Source organism: Sturnira hondurensis, unplaced genomic scaffold (assembly GCF_014824575.4).
Source record: "Sturnira hondurensis isolate 20B ecotype Veracruz unplaced genomic scaffold, ASM1482457v3 Scaffold0021143, whole genome shotgun sequence".
In the NCBI taxonomy this organism is placed as follows: domain Eukaryota; kingdom Metazoa; phylum Chordata; class Mammalia; order Chiroptera; family Phyllostomidae; genus Sturnira; species Sturnira hondurensis.
The window spans coordinates 8963358-8982674 of record NW_028093774.1 but is presented as its reverse complement, the minus strand read 5'-3'; the positions used below and the strand labels follow the sequence as shown (position 1 = coordinate 8982674).

Genomic DNA, 19317 nt, shown 5'->3' with positions numbered 1-19317 from the left:
GTTTCTCAGCCTTGAAATGGGGACAGGATGGGATCGTTTGGGACTTAAGAGTCATGACCTGGGAAGTGTGTGCGGCAGTGCCTGGGGCTTAGCCAGCACTGGGCACGGGGTGCAGTTCACATTGCAGATCAGCAACAGGGGGTGGAGGGCAGAGACCCAGCCTCAGTCAGAATGCTGACGTCATACCCACGATGACGTCATGCCGGCTTATTCTCCAGGAAGCTTCTCCTGAGCCCCCAGCTGGAAGAACTTGCAGCTGATGGTCGGACACTGACTTGCAGGAAGCACAAGACAGCCGCCTGCCTGAGTGCACCTCCTTATCACTTAGCCCCTCTTGGACTCACTCCTAGAAGGTTTGGCTGCCAGTCCTGCTTTCCCCAGGGAAACGGGTGGGGTTGTACTGCTGGGGGGTGCTACTCAGGTGCAGCTGGGAGAACAGCACCTCTCTGAACTGAGGTTTGGGGACATTCCCCGTTCTCCATGATTGCGCGGAGCTGTTAAACCCGACCTGTCACGGTGGTAACCAGCTCCTTCGCTCCCAGAGCTGACGGAGGGAGAAGCCACCAATTTCTCCTGTGTGACACACGTCCACCCTCTCCTCTGCTGTTTTATAAATGTGTCGTCTCAACTGTCTTTTAAGTGCTCCTGCCTGGGAGGGCGCCTGCCTCTGTTTCATGAAATGCCAAGTGATACCACTGTGATATATAAATAACGATAATTAGAAGACAGCCTCAAATTATTTGACATCCAGATTGAAGGGAAAAGTGGTACTTTTTTTTATATAGATGTAACACCCTAGAATTTGGATCAGAAATGGCATTAAAAAAAAAACACACTGCTTCCTGTCAGGCAGGATGGCTCAGACCTTCTCATTTGTGAAGTCGGACACCAGGAAACGAAGCCATCAGGCTTGGGTCCGTCCCAGAGACCCTCAGCCCTTCACCAGGTGCATTTCAGAGTCACAGGACTAGGCCTAGAGCGAAAAAGGGAAGTCTTTTTATTTTGCCTGAAACTCCATAAATTATGTAACAGTCATTAATCAGCATCACTTCCAACCTCTGGCCTTTCTTTTTAAAAATGTCAAGAACGAAGGTTTCCCGAATTTGGCTCATCCTGACTTGGTCTGCCTTAATATCGCCTCTTAAATACGCGAGGAATTTTTCCTCTGTTGTGGCTCCTGGTGGGTGAGAATGAGACCTTCCGTTTACTTCGTGGAAGGAACTTAGGGCCAAGAATTAGGAAGGCGAGGTTTGATTCCCGCCTTGCCACACAATTCGCTCTGCGTCCATGGGCAGCTACTTATTCCCCAAACTGTGTGTCTCTGTATGTAAAATACCAGTGATGACCCCACAGAGAGGACCCTGCCCATTCTTACATCGCACTGTTCACATCTACACGCCAGTCACCTCTCTAAATAACCTGTCCGCCTTGTGTTGGAAGGAGACAGCGGCTAGTACTTCGGCCTCCACATAGAACCTTGACCTCCAGGCTGACTAAGATCCAAAACTAACACCCCATTCTCGAGTTCTTGAAATAAACCCTCATTCTGTGGGTCTTGAAGAGTTTTCACTGTGATATTCCTGCCACGTTACATTGGAACACTTTCATCAAACGGGAAAGTGACTTTTACTTCTTACACCAGAGTGAGCAGCCTGTTACTATAGCAATATTGAAACTGTTTCGAGATATTTTTATAGTCTTCTGAGCACTCACTGCAAACTGGACATAGCGGTTAGTTGAAATGGGCTGTAGTATTTTGAACTGTTTTTCTCTTGCGTCTTTGTGTTCTTGATTAAACTTCTGCAAACTGCTAAAATTTAATTCCTGGAATTTGACCCTCTCTTCTTTTTAGGAAGGAAACACTGGGGGGTGTAAATATATTTGACCTGTTGAACATTGAAAACAGCTGTGAAATAACGTGCATTTTGTGTGAACGCCATAAAGGCACAGTTCCTCCTTGAGACGCCCCTTTCAGGAAAGGCGGTGCCATCATAGATTCCTTCTGTGTGTCCGCAGGGCCTGGACAGCTTCCGGGTGAAGCAGCGGTTCTTCTCGGGCAGCCAGGAGCCGGCGGCGTCCTTCCCTGTGCCCTGCGACCTCCCTCCAGAGCCGTACGGGAGCAGAGGTGAGGCAGGGAGCCCTGGGGGCAGATGCCAAGGCAGAAACAGGCAGTGCACAGGAGAAGCCGGGGGTCTCTCGGTGGCAGGCTGGCCTGTGGAACACTCTGGAAGCACAGGCTTGTGGAGGCCCCTTTGCTGCCCCGTCTGGGGCCACTGGAGCCATAGTTCGCCAGCTCGCTGGTCTTGGAGCCCCTCTCCACTCCTATCATGGAGGAGCACTGAGAGCTTTGGTTTATATGGGGGGTTTCCGTCCATTGACATTTACTACATCAGAAATTAAGACCAAGAAGTCTGAAAATATTTACTAGTTCGTTTTAGAATAACGAGCCCATTATAATATCTGTATTTTGAAGACTATTTTCCAAAAAATGGAAGGTAGCACTGTTTACACTTTTTACAAACCTCTTTTCTATCCTGGCTAATGGAAGACAGATGGATTCTCACAGCTGCTCTGTGTGACACCACAACATATGGTATCACACATGTCATGTCACATGGGATATCACATGTGTCACATAGCATCTGTATACTTGTGAGAAAGTAGAAGGACAAATACAGCTTACTATAATGGTGGAACTGATTTTAACATTATAACCGCCCCCCCCCCCCCCACTTCTTCAAAGGGAGGTCCGGGGCCACACGCTGAAAACCTGGTGTGTCTCGGGCAGGGCTGGCTGGCTCTGCAGGCAGTGCCCCCTCTGGCCCAGCTCCCCAGCCTCACTCGTGCTGCTCCCACCCAGCCCCTCCGGGAAGTCTGTGAGGCAGTTCACCCAGCAGGTGACCGGTCAGGTGTGGGGCAGCAACAAGCTTGCCTGGGCCCTGAAGATGCTTTTGGCTGGTCTGATAATCAGACAGACATGAGACAGATTAGCGAGAGGAAGTAACCAAACATAATCCATGCATTTGGGAACCCCCCCACGCGCGCACGCGCGCGCGCGCACACACACANCCCCCCCCCCCCCACTTCTTCAAAGGGAGGTCCTGGGCCACACGCTGAAAACCTGGTGTGTCTCGGGCAGGGCTGGCTGGCTCTGCAGGCAGTGCCCCCTCTGGCCCAGCTCCCCACCCCCCAGCCTCGCTCGTGCTGCTCCCACCCAGCCCCTCCGGGAAGTCTGTGAGGCAGTTCACCCAGCAGGTGAACGGTCAGGTGTGGGGCAGCAACAAGCTTGCCTGGGCCCTGAAGATGCTTTTGGCTGGTCTGATAATCAGACAGACATGAGACAGATTAGCGAGAGGAAGTAACCAAACATAATCCATGCATTTGGGAACCCCCCCACGCGCGCACGTGCGCGCACACACACACACACACACACACACACACATGAGAGTCAGAGACCCCACGTGCACAGGAGGTCTGAAGAGAGGAAGGGAGATTGAGACAGACCGGAAGCCCCGAGATGGGGTGGGAGGTGCTGCAGAGGGTCCATGCGGAGCACTGAGAAGGACAGAGTTTGGTGAAGAAAATTCTGTCTACAGAGAGTATCCCTCGGATAATCTCACTGTGCGCAAGCCCCTACTCCAGTGCTTCTGGGAAGGAGGGGTGGAAATTTTTCTCCAGCCCAAGGTGAATGTCGCCGTTTGCTCAAAACAGTCCGCTGACTAGAAGCACTCTGGACTCCCTCCGGACCCCCTTGAGCCGACCATGTGCTGATTTAAAACGGAAAATGCGCATGTCCCCACAGCCATCGTATTTTTTCCCAGAAGGTAGAGGCCTCCCCGGGTGGCCAAATTATAGCCTATAGTTTTTGAGCGAATGCTGGTGATGAGCAGGGAAATTTTGGGTTTTGACCAGAAAGTTTTAATGACATCACCCCATTAATATTCCGGGTTCCCTAACAGTCTGTCCGCCTGGCCCCTGGGTCCCTTTCTTCCCGAGACGGTGAAGGAGAGGCCCCAGCAACTCCCCCGGCCTCGTGCACCCTTTCGGCCGCAGTGCTGCACCCAGCTGCCTGGAAGGCCTGCTCTTTCTTTACACTGTAGCACTGAACCCAGGTCGGGCTGCCGGGTACCGTGGTCAGCAGCGTTGCCCCAGCCTCAGGAGGCGTTTCCCCTCCTTCCCAAGCCGTGCGCACCTAGTCCTCTGAGTTTGTTGTACTCGTGCATGTTCATTCTTCCTGAGCAAGATTATATAGGTTTTATCAGAGTTGCAGGCCGTCTCCCACCGCCTCCCCACCAGCACCCGTTACACACACAGATGGGCAGCATCGAGTTACCGCCAGACTGCATTGTCCGTGATGTTACAATGTATTCCCTGACCTTGGGCAGTTATCTGTATCTTCTGGACCTTCACGTCTCTATCTGCAAAAGGAGAGGGTAGGAATGCGGGCTTCTCAGGGCTGCTGCAGAGTAACGGAGCTGTCGTCTGCAGTGCACTTGCCCGCACAGCCTTGTTGTCCAGAGGCCACGGTCAGGACGCATCCGCTCGGTTCCTGTCTCTGAGACACCCAGTCCGGTCCCGGCACGTAACAGTGGGTCGGTGTCCCTTCCCTCCCTTCCTCCGTGGTGAGCTGATAGTGCGAACGGGCTAAGGCTCCAGCCAGACAGGCTGTAAACCTGCCCTGCCTCCCAGGACGGGCCTGATCATCCCTCCTTCCGCCTCTGGCTGGGTGCGTGCTACACCTTTGTCTGTTCGCCTTTCTCTGGTCTTCCTACTTCTTTTGCTCGTTTTAAACCCAAGTTCTCCTGAATAAATATGGAGGGGTGTGGCTGGTCTGGCCTTAGGGTTTGTACTTCCCAACCCCGGCCATTGGCTAAACGTCTCCTTTAATCCAGATTTCCAGCGGATTTTGAAAGGGAGAATGAGAGATAGAGGAGACTTCAGAATATCCTGAGGTCCCTTTAAGTCCCAATAGAAAAAGCATTCCCAAGAATTAAACTGGGTAGTGTCTTGATGATAAATCTTTTATTTGGCCAGCAAGAATGTTTTCCATTATTTAGCTGATTTTTTTATGTATTTCCTTTGAAAGATACAAGAGAGTGGACATTTTATGTTTCACCACTACAATTTGACCCGCACTGCTCCATTAGCATGTAGAATAATGCCAGCAGTTCAAATGTTACCATTTCATACACAGTCGACGTTCAAGGGGTTCGCCGTGTGGCCAAAAAAAGGGCATTTTACCAAGATTTGGGAGAGTGAGTGGCTAAAAACATTTGAAAAGCACTTCTGTTGAAAAAAATGATATCCAAGCTACAAACACATAAGAAGATCTTGTTAAATCAGGAGCTTATACAAAAATCCTAGCAAAGAAATACACTGCTGGGAACTGATCATAGTTCATCACAAGAGGCCACCCGATGTCCTGAAGCCACGAAATTGATTAAATAAGGTAAAGCAGAAAAGAAGGCTGGGCTGCAGGTGCGCCGCACCTCATGCAGCACCTGCCACTTACTCGTTCACACCTACTGTGCGCAGGCGCAGTCGTGGTACGGGGAATATGTCAGGGAGTGAGACAGACATAGTTTTTGCCCTCGTCAAGTTCCCAGTTACTCTTCTGTTCACTTACACTCTACCAAACTCATTTTACTAACAACAGGAGCTGCATTTTTCAAAACTTTTATAAAGCAAAGTCACTCACATTTTAAAATCTAGCATACGTTTTCCCTGTATTTCCCACTTGCTCTGTGACTCTAAGCCTGGAGAGAGAGAGAGGTGAGTGGGTTCTCTCTCCCAAAGGCACATCTGCTGTGTGCTCCCTTCCCCCCATCTTATTCTTATTATCCGATACACCGTTGAGAAAGCCAAGGTAAGGTTAAGGAAGGCCTATCTTATTTGGATTTAAAGAGCAAGTTATATATCAAGTTGAAGATGTAATCAAACATACAGAACTTCAAAGGATTTCAGTTACATTTTTTTTATTGAGTGATCTGTTGCTTTTTTGAAAATACACGTATCTATATAGTATCCTTTTGAATTTTTTCATAATTTCAGATACACAAAAAGTTACAAGTACAAAGAATTCCCCAATACTCCTCACCCAGGTCCCCTAAATGTTAATATTTTATCACATTTGTATAATTCCTCCCCCCTTCTCTCGTTAACTTTTTTCCTGATCCATCTGAGAGAAAGTTGCAAACATGTCCTTTTTTCTCTAAATAATTCAATATATATTTTCTAAAAATAAAGACTTTCTCTTACATAACCACAGTACTGGGGAGTGGAAATTTTCCCCTTTTCCCTCCTAGTTCTTCTGCCTGGTTGAATGATTAAAATGACACAAGACAGGTTAGCAGGAGCAAATACTGAAAGTTAGTTACGTGTGTATGTAGGGGGCACAGCCCTGTGAGAGACCCGAGGACAAACCAGGTGGTTGAGGCTCTTACTCCGTCTGGAGCTAAGGAGCGGGGGTTGTGGTTCGGGACTTTGGGGGAGGAAAGGCAGTTCCCGTGGAGACGGAGCAAACTTGGGGGCTTCGACAGCAAGGCTTTGGTTGGTGGGCCTTGCTGAATCCCTTGCTCTCGCATTAGTTCATGTTCAACTACAGTTACCTATGACAGCTCCTCCCTTCCTGGAGCAGGTCCTCTGTCTGAATTCTTTTAGGCAGTTTGGGAGAAGGTCAAAGGTTTTCCCTGAATAATTTGTTTTTTAGAAATAACCAGCTTAACATCAGTACCCCAAAAGGCATATTTTAGGGTGGCTAACTTTTCTGCCCTCCCTGCCCCATTCCCAAAGGGTTTAACCATTTCCCCTACTGTGTAATTTTAAATAAATTTTTGCATTTAGATAGTATGGGAATAAACTTCCATCTAGAATTATTGCTGAATAGATGAGTCCAGATTCATATTTTTATGAGGGAAACAAATTTGATTTAATTTTCTAATGCAAAGTGTATACAAACAAGTAAGTTACTTAAAGTCATTGTTGACATTTCCTTTTAATTTTTTTAAGGACATGTTTTTGGAAGATCTTTAGAAATGAGGCTTTTTAAAAAAAATGAGGCAGCCAAAAAGTTATTAGATGTGCTTTTGATCATCTCCTTTAAGAAGGTCTGTTTTTGTTTCATTGCACAAACAGAGGTTGAAACTAAACTTCCAGCTTTGCTTTTAAAATGACTTTATAATCAGAAAGTTTAAGGAAATCTAGAATAATCAAAGTTTAAAGATCAATGTATTTGAGATCCAAGAGAACGGCAGTTCTGGAGGTGCTGATTCAGGAAGAAACCCAGAGCGTCCCGATTAGGAGGTAAACCCACAGAGTTTTACGAGAAAGGACGGGGGTGACTGCATCAGTAGAAGGAGGCCGTTTCTGTGGGCGTTGATAAGCTAAGGGAGGAATTTCTGTTGGTGCGAGCAGGCTGACAGGGATACTAATTCTAAAGAATGTCTGTGTGTTCAGTCCCCTCCTCCTAATGTCTGCTTCCCCATTAGTTTCGCAGACGGAAGTGGTCGTTGGGAGTCAGATGCTGCTGCAGCCCAGGTCAGAGGCCCTTTGCCCGGTTTTCACGCTCCGGAGTTTTGCGGAGGGAGCTGTGCCGGGCAGTTCCTCTGGGATGGCAGCCCCGGCTGCACCCTGAAGTGGCTGCATTTGCGTGACTTTTCATGAGGCCGTTGCAGATGGTTGTAGTTCTGCTTCCTCGGTAACGCCGTGCAAAATATTTTGGACATTTCCTTCATATTCAAGTCTATCGAGTCTTTGATATGGCCCTTGATTTCAGAGTAGATTAAAGTGAAATAACATCAGCAATCTTAGGGTCATCTCTTTGGGGTCACACACCACGCCCAGTCTGCTCGTGCCCCATATAAGGAAAGAATGAGAAGTGATTGCTCGGGTGAGACCGTGGCTTCTGGAAGTGGTATGTCCCCTGCAAAGGACAGTGGGACGTGTACATATGGGTGTTCGAGCCTGGGGGTTACTGCGATAGAGAGTCCTGAGTCCTTCTCCCCACGAGCTGTTTCTTAGAAGATTGGAGGAGAAGGCGTATTATCCAGCTGAACAGAATGGGATTTTTGTACTTTACTTGGGTTTGTCTGGTTGTTAAAAAACCTGTCAGGACGTACACAGTATATAGCATGATGACAGTCCCCACCTGCTACTGAGTGAAGGGTAGCAGTAATTACAATAATAATTATAATAGCAGCTGTACTCTTTCAGTACTTACTATGGGCCAGGAGCTGCCGTTGAGCACTTGACCTGAATTTTTAAATCATTGAATATTCACTCCGCCGTGACACGGGGCTACAGATAAGGAAGCCTAACCCTGAGCACTCGGTTCACCCAGCCAAGGCTTCCGGTTCTCCCAAGGCTTCCGGTTCTCCCATCTCGGGCAGCCACGCCCCCTTTGCCCTTCCACTGCAGCCCCTCCCCACGGAGGGTGCAGTTCGGGATGTCCAAAGAGATGTAAGACACACACACAGTCCCTGAGCTCGGGGAGGGGTGAGATGGGGATACACACGGAGAGAAGACCCCACAGGCTGTCCCCTCGGCCCCAGCCCCCAGCCATGTCCATAGCGTGGACCTCGTCCTGTCTCACCTGCCCCGTGCTGCTTGCTCATCTCCCTGGCTCTGGCCTCTGCTCTCTGCACCACCCTCAGCCCCCACCTGCACATCTCATCGTGTCATGCTCCAGTTTTAAATCCTCCCACCATATCCAGAAAAAAAAGGCAGCCTTCCGTCCCCTCTAGCCTTGGATCCCAACCTCTGATTGAGTCGGATCACCTTTTGAACTTGATAAAATGCATGTCACCAGGGCCCAGCCTGGGGAAGAGGATGAACAAGTTTTCTGGGGTTGGGAGGGGAGCAATTCTTACACAATCCCAGTTAGAGAACTTGAATGCACGGTGAAGTTGAGAATCCCTGCACAGTGGCTTTGCTTGCTGGTCTGTCTGCCCCACTGGCCTGGCTGGAAACGCTGAGAGGCCCTCAGCTTTGGCCCGGTACCTCGTATCTAACCAGCACTCAACAAATAGTACAGATACCTGTGTGACTATATCGTGAAGCAAATTCTCCCAGTGGGACAATTTACACGGGTTGCTTAAAACAGGCCTTCATCTCAGCTGTTAGTGCAGATTCCCAGCAGTGACGGGTAAAAAGACAGCAGAACCCCAACCTCCTTTCACCTTTCCTGTTGGCCTTCTAGCTGCTTCCCCCGAGGTAGTGGAGGGCTTGCGCCAGCATGGGAGACAGTTTGCCTGTAGATGCAGACGTTTACTGCTCAGTCACAAAGCGGAGCATTGGGATTTTACCAGGAGGGCGGTTTCCAGGTCCTGCTTGGTCATCGCTGGCTAAGGTCAAAGGAGAGGAGGAAGTGCAGTAATGGCCTTCAGGTTACTGGCTGACTGGCAAACACTTGCATCGAAAGTCCCACCTTGGTGAAGAGTCTAATAACTACTCACGCAGCAAGAACTGGGGTGTCCTCTGCCTTGGGGATGAAGCAGACCTGGGTAGGTCTGCAGAAAAAGATGGGTGAAAACAGAAGTCTGGCCAGGGAAGATGGTGCCCCCAGTGGGCGAGAGCCGCGTCCTTTTTAAGGCTGGCGAGTATCATGGGGAGCCAGGTCCCCCCCACACACTGGTCCCTCACCTTTTATGAAACATGGCCGAGACTCATGGCCTCTCACAAACCCGTTAATCAACAAAAATGTGTGGTTTCACGCTTTCAAACCACCTGAAGGCCAAAGGCAAGACAACAGGGTTCTCATAACTTGTTGCCATCTTTGGCATTCTTTTCCTTTTTTTTATATATTGTAACTTTTTCCGTTACCATTTTCCTGCTGTTTGAATGCCGGCTCTGTGGTTACTCCACACAGTAAGGCTGCGAGGAGGGAGCAGCAGGTGCCGCCGTTTGCTGGGCCTCCTGAGCTGTGTCCCTGAGCCACAGCCCGCCTGTCCGCAGAAAGAGGAGCAGGCCTCCGGAGCCCGGCCGGCAAGGCCAAGCAGGCCCTCGTGGGCCAGTCCCTCCCAGCAGACCTGCACGGTGGCCCGTTCACTGTCACCACTCAGAGTTGTTCTCTCTCACACACCAGGACAGCCATGGGGGTTTACTTGTAGTCCCCACAGTGGATTTACTCCCTGCCCATACCCTTATGGTTCTTTCTAAATGGTTTGACTCTGGAGGTAGCGGTGCGCGTTAAAAGTGATTTGTCCAGATTTTTTCAATTTCTGAAACATCAATTAAAAGGAAGAAGAGTTCCTATTTATTGAGCATCTCCAACAGGCCAGGAAATTTCACAGGTGTTCCTTCATTTGTGCCTCACTGTCGTCTTAGGGGATTGCTTGATTGGTTCCCATCTCACAGATGAGGGGCTCGAGGCCAGGTTCCAAGTGCTTTCCCCAGCGTGCAGGGAAGGGCGAAGGCAGCATTTGAACAGGGCTGCCGTTCTTTGTGTGGTCCTCTCTGTACTGGACACTGTGTCTCGCACAGCATGTGGGTTTATCTCGTTTAGTCCTCATGACAGTTGCACGACTAGGCAGACAGGGAAACTGAGGCTTCCGGAGGTGGCTTGTCCGGGCAAGTGGCAGAGTGCACCCAGGGCGTGTGCTCGCCTGCGTCTGTGTTCCCTCGCCCGGCCTTAGGCCACACCTTCACTGAAAACGCGATTTGCTGGGGTCGGTTCCAGAAAGGTCCCTCACAGTCTGCATACTCCAGCACCCGGGTGCACAGGTGCCGTCTGGTGAGTGGGTTCTCTGCACCTCTGTTCAAATAGATTTTGTACATATGCAATGTGTTTTTTTTCTTCCAGATCGGCCGTGGATTTGGAACATTCCCTATACCAAAGCCCCAGACACACACGGGAACATGTGGGTCCCATCCTGAGAGGGCGGAAGCTCTGTGAAACTTACACGTAAGACACTGAGCCCCAAACATAAAATGTTCTTGTTCATTCAGGGCGTTCATGTCCCTTCAAGTTCTCTCTGCACCCCCAGGAGACTCCTTGCAAGGGTCACTCTTTTGAACATGGATGTTGGTTATAGGTTTAGTGGTCTTTATTAACATTTCTCACTTTAAAAAATGTTATATTTTCTTAATTCTCTTTTCTATGCTGTGCTTTGGAATAAGAGCAATTAAATCCACACTGTGAAAAGAACACATAGATGCAAAGTTCTCGTAGTGACTGGAATCTCTCAGTGGTGTCAGCTCTTCAAATTGAGGGCTGACTGTGTAGGTGGCGCGTTGTTGGGGAAGGTGCTCTTCGTTCAGCTGACACTTGTCAGAGGGGACATGTGACCGTCTGCCTTCTCCTCCAGCCCTCGCTCAGCTTCCTGAGGGTCTTGGGGTTGCTGGACCTGAGTCTGCAGATTCCAGGTGCCCGTCCCTGAGGCTGGCGCAGCAGCCCTTCACACCAGGGAGTGTGTGGCCTCAGCCCAGCAGCTTCAGGGCGCTTTCCGCCATCCCAGCGCCCAGTGCGGTGCTGGCTGCCTCACTGCAGACAGTGGGGCTCCCTGGCCCAGGGCCAGCTGCCATTCTCCCCACATCCCCCAGGCTGCGTGGGGGGGTCTCTTCCAGTCCCACAAGTTTCCAGAAAAAACAGCTCACAGGATCATACAGACACACACAGGTATTTTACTTGGAAGGAATCCTAAAAGGTGAGCCAGTTTGGTGCCTGTAGCCTACAAGTGAGGAAACCGGGGCCCAGAAAGGTTCAGGATGTCCCCCAGGTCACACCGCTTGCTGGGTCACGGCTCTGAGTGTCTTTCCACATTGCACACACACGTCCTTCCCACCTAGGGGTCGGGGTCTCCCTGGACAATCAGACCCTCTCTGTCTCCTTGAGTGTGAGGCTGATTTCCAGTTTGTCTCCAGCCTCTTCATCTTATAGTTGAGAATAGTGTTAAATGGTAATTTGGAAAGATTTTTTAAAAATAGTTTTTAAAACGGTTTTTCAGAGGCCTAGAATTTTTGTCTTGGAAACTGTGAAGGGTGGGAGGGAGGGGGTGCTGTACTAGAGGAGAGACTGACCTGACGTGCCCTCCTCTCCCCGTCAGAGAGGCCACTTCCCGTCCCGTAGGCTGGGATTCTACACAGAACGTTCTCTGAGTTATTATTATTACTACTACTTTAGTGTTCTGCTTAAAAAAAAGTTGAAAGTTGAAAAGTTATTACTACTACTTTAGTGTTCTGCTTAAAAAAAAAGTTGAAATAGTTGAACCAGTTCATTTCACAGCAATAAAACAAAGGCTTAAACCCTTTCTGACCCAGCCTTCTCCTGCCCAGAACACTCAGTCTCTGCGTCAGATGAGCCCAGCAGACAGTGGGAGTGCCCCCTGGGCTGGCAGCGGGGGCAGGCGCAGCGCTGGGCTGGCCCAGGGCAGCGCCCAGCAGTCTGCCCTGGGCGTCCAAGGGACTCAGAGTCTCTCCAGTGAGGCAGCCCCATCCTAGGAGGCGGCCACAGGAGCTTCTGGGAAGAAGGGAAAGTCTCAACAGCTACAAGCAGTCAGCCTGCCCTGGTGCAGGACCCAGAAGCCTGGGCTGCTCGGGGCCTGCTCCAATAAAATGTTGATGGCAGATGGACAGCCACCAGTCACGGCTGGTCCCACAGGTATGTCATTCATCTGGTCCACATACCTGCAAAGGGGCTTAGAGCTCAGAGCTGGAGCCAGGATGCCCGAGCGTTTGTTTCAAATCTTAGGGTGTTTGAATTTTACCCTTGTTACTAACGAGAATTAGAACTGGAACCCCTTCCTTGTGAATACTTGCCTTTGCCTGCTGAATGCCTCAAAGAAAAGCTTGTATAGACATTCTTTATTTACATCTATAGAACATAGAGATTGTGTGGATGGATAAATGACAATGACAAGTCTGATGACAAAAGTCTATGCAGGACCTCAGTTGCCTGCAGAAATGAACTAGCTGTTGCACAGGGTTAAGTCCGGAACTCCACTGATAACGTGCTGTGTGTCGTGTAGGTCAGACCACATTCTGATAAAATCTCTGACGAGTTTTCCAAGTTCAGTAGCCACTTCACGTAGTGCCCAGAAGAGTACGACAGACGAAACTGCAGTTTCTTCCTGCCTCTCTGTCACCTGGTCAGTTAGATCTCAGGGGCCCTTGCTTGTGTAATGGGATACACACAAAACCAAAAGACGAGACAGACCAGAGGAGGCAGCGCTCCGTCCCTGGGAGATGCCAGCAGCAGCGTGACCAGGACACGGCACGGAGCCGTCTCTGCCCGCTGGTCCCCGAGCATGCTGACCGGCAGGGGCTGCGCTCCCACTGTGCACCAGGTGCTCTTCCACGTGTCTCACGTGTGTTAACTGACAATCTTCATGACGTCCCGTGAAGGGGTGCTGCTATCACCCCCATTTTACAGATGGAGAGACGAGGACACCGGCCCAAAAGCCGCAGCCAAGGAGGAGGCCCTGTGTGTGTAACGTGCAGTCTGGCTGCAAACCCGGGGCCCTTCCTCTGGGACCGCAAATCACAGTGGGCGCAACGGGGCAGACCAGCGGCCCAGAGGGCCGGCCGCTGAGTGCCGCGTCACCAGGCAGCATCGAGCCCCTGCGTCATCGAAGCCAGAACCAGATGGCCGGGTGGGCTCCTTTTCAGTGAGAAAAGGAGCTGTGCCCCATGCCTCACCCTCCAATCACGTGTGGGAGCGAGCAGATTTCACTTCCAAGTGAAGGAAACCAGGACGGGAATTTTAAATCCAGGTTTCTCGCAAAGCTGTGTGAGTGAGTGAACCCTGTCGTCCGAGGGTTCCAGAACAGAGATTTCTTCACACTGGCCATGGCCTTTTAGAGAATCATGAAATCGGCTTCGGGGGCCGTAACCAGCATTTTTAAATGAAATAAAGTGTCTGTGTGTAACACAAAGGAAGGTTATTTTTTGTTTCAGCTTGTGTATCCGTGAGTTACAATACAAACTGAATCCCCAGGTCTGCTAGTTCAAGCCCCCGGATGAAGACAGGGCCATGGGATAGTGACTGGAGCTTTGACCAAAGCCCAAGTCTGGTCCCAGCTCCGCCCCCTCCACACTTGAGGCCTCAGGCACACCGTGTGACACCGAGTCCTCATGACCCACCCTTGAGTGGGGCCGACTGCCATCCTTCCTGCCTGGGGGGTTTGCGGAACCAGTGCTCAAACACGGCGAAAACAGACCCACAGAACTTGTAATGGTTCTCACTCCCAGTCAGTGAGAGTGCTGGGCGCTGGCCTCGCCCTGGGGCGCTTAGAGGATGTTAATTCAAGTGTTGAAACCAGTGTGCCCTCAACTACTGCCCCCAGGCTGCCAAATGCAGGCTGTTTCCGGGAGGGGGGGCGCGGGTGGAAGGGTCCTGGCTGGGCCAGGCCCTGAACACCCTGACCGGCTCCGCACAATTGACCCGCCTACTTCCTGCCCTGAAAGCCATGGCTCTGCTTGGGCGTCCTGGTGGTGGCTGGTGGTGGCCTGGAGGGACTGGGGAGTCGAGGTCATGTGAGTCTGGGGGTGCGCTGACGCTTCCCCCCTGGGAGGAAGTCTATTTTAGAAACAAAGGCCCCAAGAGGAGCCCCTGCCTCCAGGTACATTCTTCAGCATCGTGAAAGCAAGCTCCTGTGTCCTGGACGAGTCTCATACCTTCACGGGCTCAAGAAATGGGCACCTTTCATTGTGTTGCCTCTAGGTGGTGAAACAGGCTGAGTGGCCTCAGTGAGCCACTGAACAGCATTCTAGACACAACCCGTGGACACCTGTGAAGAGCCAGCCTGAGCCCCAGCTGCTCGTTTCCGTCCTGCTGTGGCGCCCGGCCTTCCTGACAGCGGACGGCCTGCCCCGTGGTCTCCAGTTCGCACTGGCGTGGCTCCCTGGCTCCAGTGTGGAGCGGACTGGGCGGCCGTGGGAGTAGGTACAGAAATAGGAGGAGGGGACTGGCTACAGGAGGGGACTTTGAGGGGCCATGAGAATGTTCCTACCGTGATTGTAGCGTTGATTACGTGTTACAAAACCCCTTGAATCAGACAGCAAATTGGTAACTTGTTTCATTTCAATTCTCTATCAATGCTATTTATTGATACTGTTGGGACGGAGGGAAATTTGGATTCTTATTTTTTAAACTAAATTTCCAGCTAGCTCAAAGATGTAAGTGCAAAAATTAAACCTTAGAAACACTAATCCAAGGGCTAGATAAAAATCTGAAAGCATGATTCAACCATCGCAGGAGGCACTGGCAGAGTAGGGGCAGGAAAATATTTAGAAGACGACCATGCAAAGAACGGGTTATACAAACACCTCAGTGAAAAACCTTCATACAAAGTGAGATCTTATGCTTGGGTCAGGTTAAATAACGCACCTCCTACAATACCACGCTTCATTGAGTACAATGCTTTTATTAAGATCTCTGCTAAAAAACACCGACACATGGATCTGGCATTGTACAATTATTGTTGAAGACACTGCATAGTTTAATACTCCCCAGAATAGGCCCCATATGCTGAACTCCTTTCAGAATTTAGTGGCAGGGACCAGTCTGATTCTTTGGAACCTGGCTCCTAGATAATACAAAATATGCTACATAGGTCTTTATTTTCGTCTTAGTGGCTAGGGAACTCAGGTCCACATTTAATGGTTTATTAACAAATTTGCTTCTTTCCCTGTAATGCCATGCTTTTCTTTTCCCAGTATTTTACTGTATACGTGCATAGAAAGACATCACGATTCACATCCGTTCTGGAAGCAGATGTGATATAATAAAGTTCAAGATCCCTTTGAGCAACAAGGTGCTGAGCTTCTGCCGCACTGTCCATTAAGGGAACACTGAGTATCGGGACTCACACTGTACTGGGCCGGCTAACCCTACCGCGGGCAGGTGGGGTTGGCTTGCTCCACGTGCATGATGAGGGAGAAGTGTAGAAACGAGGATACTTTGGTGAGCAGGGCCGCACTCCTAACACAGTGACCCCCACACTGCGGGAGGGAAAGATCGCAGATCTCAGCTCCTTCCCAAAGGACGGTGCCTGCTGGAAACACCTTCCTGCCGAGACGTGAGTGGCAGCCAGAGGGGCTTACCTGCGGCTTCCTTCACGCGCCCTCCTCCCTCCGCCAGACAGTGGGGGCGCCTTGTCTTCAGGTGGAGAGTGTTTCGCAAGACGGGGAGTCCTCCTTCAGCTCGGCATTCGCGGCTGCCAGTGCCCTCCAGGCGGACTGACCTGCACTGCTTCCTTCGCCTCTTTTTTGTTACAGCGACGCTGCCGAGGTTTTCCAGTCCGCGTTCTCCAGTATCGTGGTTAATTATCAAGGTGCATTTTTGAAGGTTTCCTTGAACCTTTGAAAACAGTTACCGGTGGAGTTGATTCTTCTGTGTTTGGCAGGGTTACTGTCACCTGTTCGCCGCTGCCAGCCTCAAGTGCCCCTTCGCAGGAAGTGTCGACAGCGCGGTTTGAAGTCTTGGCGCGCAGCGTGAAAGGCCCGCGCGCCGCGCTGCTGCTTCTCAGAACTCGCCTGACTTGAGAGCCGCTGGCGACTGTCCATGCACCAGGGTCCATCCGTCGTCATTCTATGGGCTCCGACTTCGCCTTCGAAAGGGCGCTCCCCACCATGCGCCACCGCAGCCTGAAGGAGCTGGATTCACTGCCGCCCACCAATTTGGTGACTTTTGTTGTGTGTCAATACGTTCTCGTTTAACATCATTGATAAGTTCTGGGACCTAAAGGAAAATGATGTATAACAAAACCAGATTTACCAGAGGGTAACTGATATAACGAGCAGTTAATTTCCTAGGTGTCTCATCAACTTTACAGCGAGACATTATTCAAGGATCTGCTGTATAGCTCAATAAAGCCGGTTGTATAAAAACACAAAGAGCCCTGGCTGGTGTGCCTCAGTGGATTGAGTGCCAGCCTGGAAGCGAAGAGTCGCTGGTTCGATTCCCAGTCAGGGCACATGCCCGGGTTGTAGGCCAGGTCCCCAGTGGAGGGTGTGCAAGAGGCAACAGATTCATGTTTCTCTCCCTCTCTTTCTGCCTCCCTTCCCTTCTCTAAAAATAAATAAAATCTTTTTAAAAAAACAAAGAATGTACAGTTCAGATATATGCATTTATGTAAATTCTACATCAAAAGAAATCTAAATTGTTGAACTCTCATGATAATACCATATTTGTCATGTATAATGCACTTCTGTGTATAATGTCCACCCGTGGTTTTGTGCACATTATACACAGATTATACCCATGATAAGTGATCATTATATCCATGTATAATGTGCACCCTTATTTTCCCCTCAAGGCTTTGGGCAATAAAGTGCACGATGTACACAGGGAAACACGATACACACTGAAGGATCTAGGGGCGAGTGTCTTGATGTCTGCAGCTCATGCAGAAATGCATTACGATGTGGTATGTTCACAGAAGGACAGACACATGGGGAAGCAAACAAGTATACAAAGTTGCCACTGAAATCCTGTCAACGTTAGTAGTGTAAGTTGGAAGTAGTCATTTTAAAACATTGTGGGGGAAACCAAGTAACTTCAGGTTTCTGGCAAGGCCAGATGGCTGTGGACCCAGCTCTTTCCCAAATCGGAGTGCAAGCTCTGAAAACAACTTCCTGAAAAACTAGCTGCTCAAAAGTACTGAAAGTGACTAAAAGCAGGCAGAAACTGGAGAGGAGTCAACAACTAAGAAGGGCACTGCACTGGGTGGGTTTGCTGGGGCGGGGGTGGGGGGAACAGTTGTTTGTTGTCTGTGTTTTGCTCTTTGTTTGTTCCCACTATTGGTCAGAGATCAGGTCTCGGTCCGCACGGGCAAATCGCCTGTGGAAAACCTGCTGTCTTGCTGGCTTGACGATCACAGTACAGGGTTTGGGGCAACGGCAGCCTCTGAGAGAGAAGGAAGGAGCCAGAGAGGGGCTTCCCAAACTCTGTACGTGAACTGCTCACATCTTGGGCTGAGCACTGACTTGTGTGAGCACAGCTGAGGCTAACAGAACTCAGTAAAAACTGAGCTGCTTCCCACCACAGGGGGGACAGTTTTGTGGTCAAGTTCAGCCAAGTTTAACTGCATGCTGAAAAATAGTAAGTTATTTTCCTAGGAACATAACTGCATCCAGAGCTTCTGCAATATATTCTAAATTGTACATCAATACAGTATCTAGGACATAATCTAAAATGAGTCAGTATACAAATAAACAAAAACTTAATTCATTCTCCAAAGAAAAAAGCAAAGGAAACCAATCCTAGAATTTCCAAAGATTTTAAAGCAGCCGTTGAAACTGATGTTCAAGTATGTGAAAAAGATTTTTATATTGAATAAAAAAGACAGTAAATCAGCAGAGTAATAGAAGTTATTTTTGAAGAACTAAATGGAAATTTTAGAAATAAAAAGTATAATACCTGAAATTTAAAAGTAACAAAATGGAGATGTCAGGGGAGTCCGGTCAATAAATAGGTCAATAAAAATTATCCAATCTGGGGAACAAAAAAACTGGGAAAAATGGGGAGGGAATACTAGGGACCTGTGGGGTAAATCAAAAAGTTAACTTACATGTAATTGGAATCCTAGGAATTGTAGCCTGTGACAGTGAAGAGGGAAATAAAAGATGACAAAGATGAGAAAATAATTGCCTAAAAGTTCCCAACTTTGGTGACAAATTTACAGATCCAAGTTCAGTGAATAACCAGCAGTATTAATACAAAGAAAATGCCACTGGGAGTATTGCAGTCGAACTACCGGAGACCGAGCTTACGGAGGAAATGGGAAAAGCAGCTGGAGCGGCCTCGACCACTGGCCGGCCTTGCGGCAGAAAGAGGCCAGAAGGCAGTCCAACGGCATCTCGCTCTAATGTGAGAGAGAAAAGTCCCCCAGGAATCTGCACCCAGCAAATACCCTTCCAGAGTGAAGATGAAATGACGTTTTCAGATAGGAGGAAACTAAGAATTTGCAGATCTGCACTACAAGAAATGCTGCAGGAAGCCCTTCTAGCTAAAGGGAGAGTGTATCAGAGAAACTCAGTATTTAGTAAGGAAGGAAAGCCATTTGAAATAGCAGACATCTTCATAACGATAGAAGATAAAGATAAAAAGACTTTTTCTCTTTAAAAACAGGGTACATACGTTGTGTCCTGATGGGTGTGGCTCAGTTGTTTGGAAACATAAATTTAAAATGGCTCATAGACAGAAATATAAAAATGAAAGTTATAAAATGTCTAGGGGGAAAAAAGACATGCAACCTTGAGGGAAATAATGATTTCTTAGTAAACAAAGAACACTAAATAAGAGATTAATATATTGAGCTTCACCAAAATTAAAACCATCCATCAGAAAACATCTTCAAGGAAATAAACAGGCAAGCCAGG

The 19317-nt window shown here is 49.3% G+C and overlaps 1 protein-coding gene across 3 annotated transcripts in view; it reads left to right on the top strand.

The window, feature by feature from the left end:
- Nucleotides 1-13609, top strand: part of TDP1 (tyrosyl-DNA phosphodiesterase 1) — a 64840-nt gene extending 51231 nt beyond the window's left edge. The window contains exons 15-18 of one of the 3 annotated variants that reach the window (XR_005064319.1): nt 2017-2125; nt 10799-10900; nt 12256-12595; nt 12963-13609. Coding sequence is in view for 2 of the 3 variants with exons in the window: in XM_037031222.1 (XP_036887117.1) it covers nt 2017-2125; nt 10799-10872 (183 nt within the window). In the remaining variant the exon portion in view is untranslated. Of the gene's footprint in view, nt 1-2016; nt 2126-10798; nt 11579-12255; nt 12722-12962 lie in introns of those variants that run through there. The other 2 variants (XM_037031222.1, XM_037031221.1) reach the window with 2 other exon arrangements.
- Nucleotides 13610-19317: the final 5708 nt, after the last annotated feature.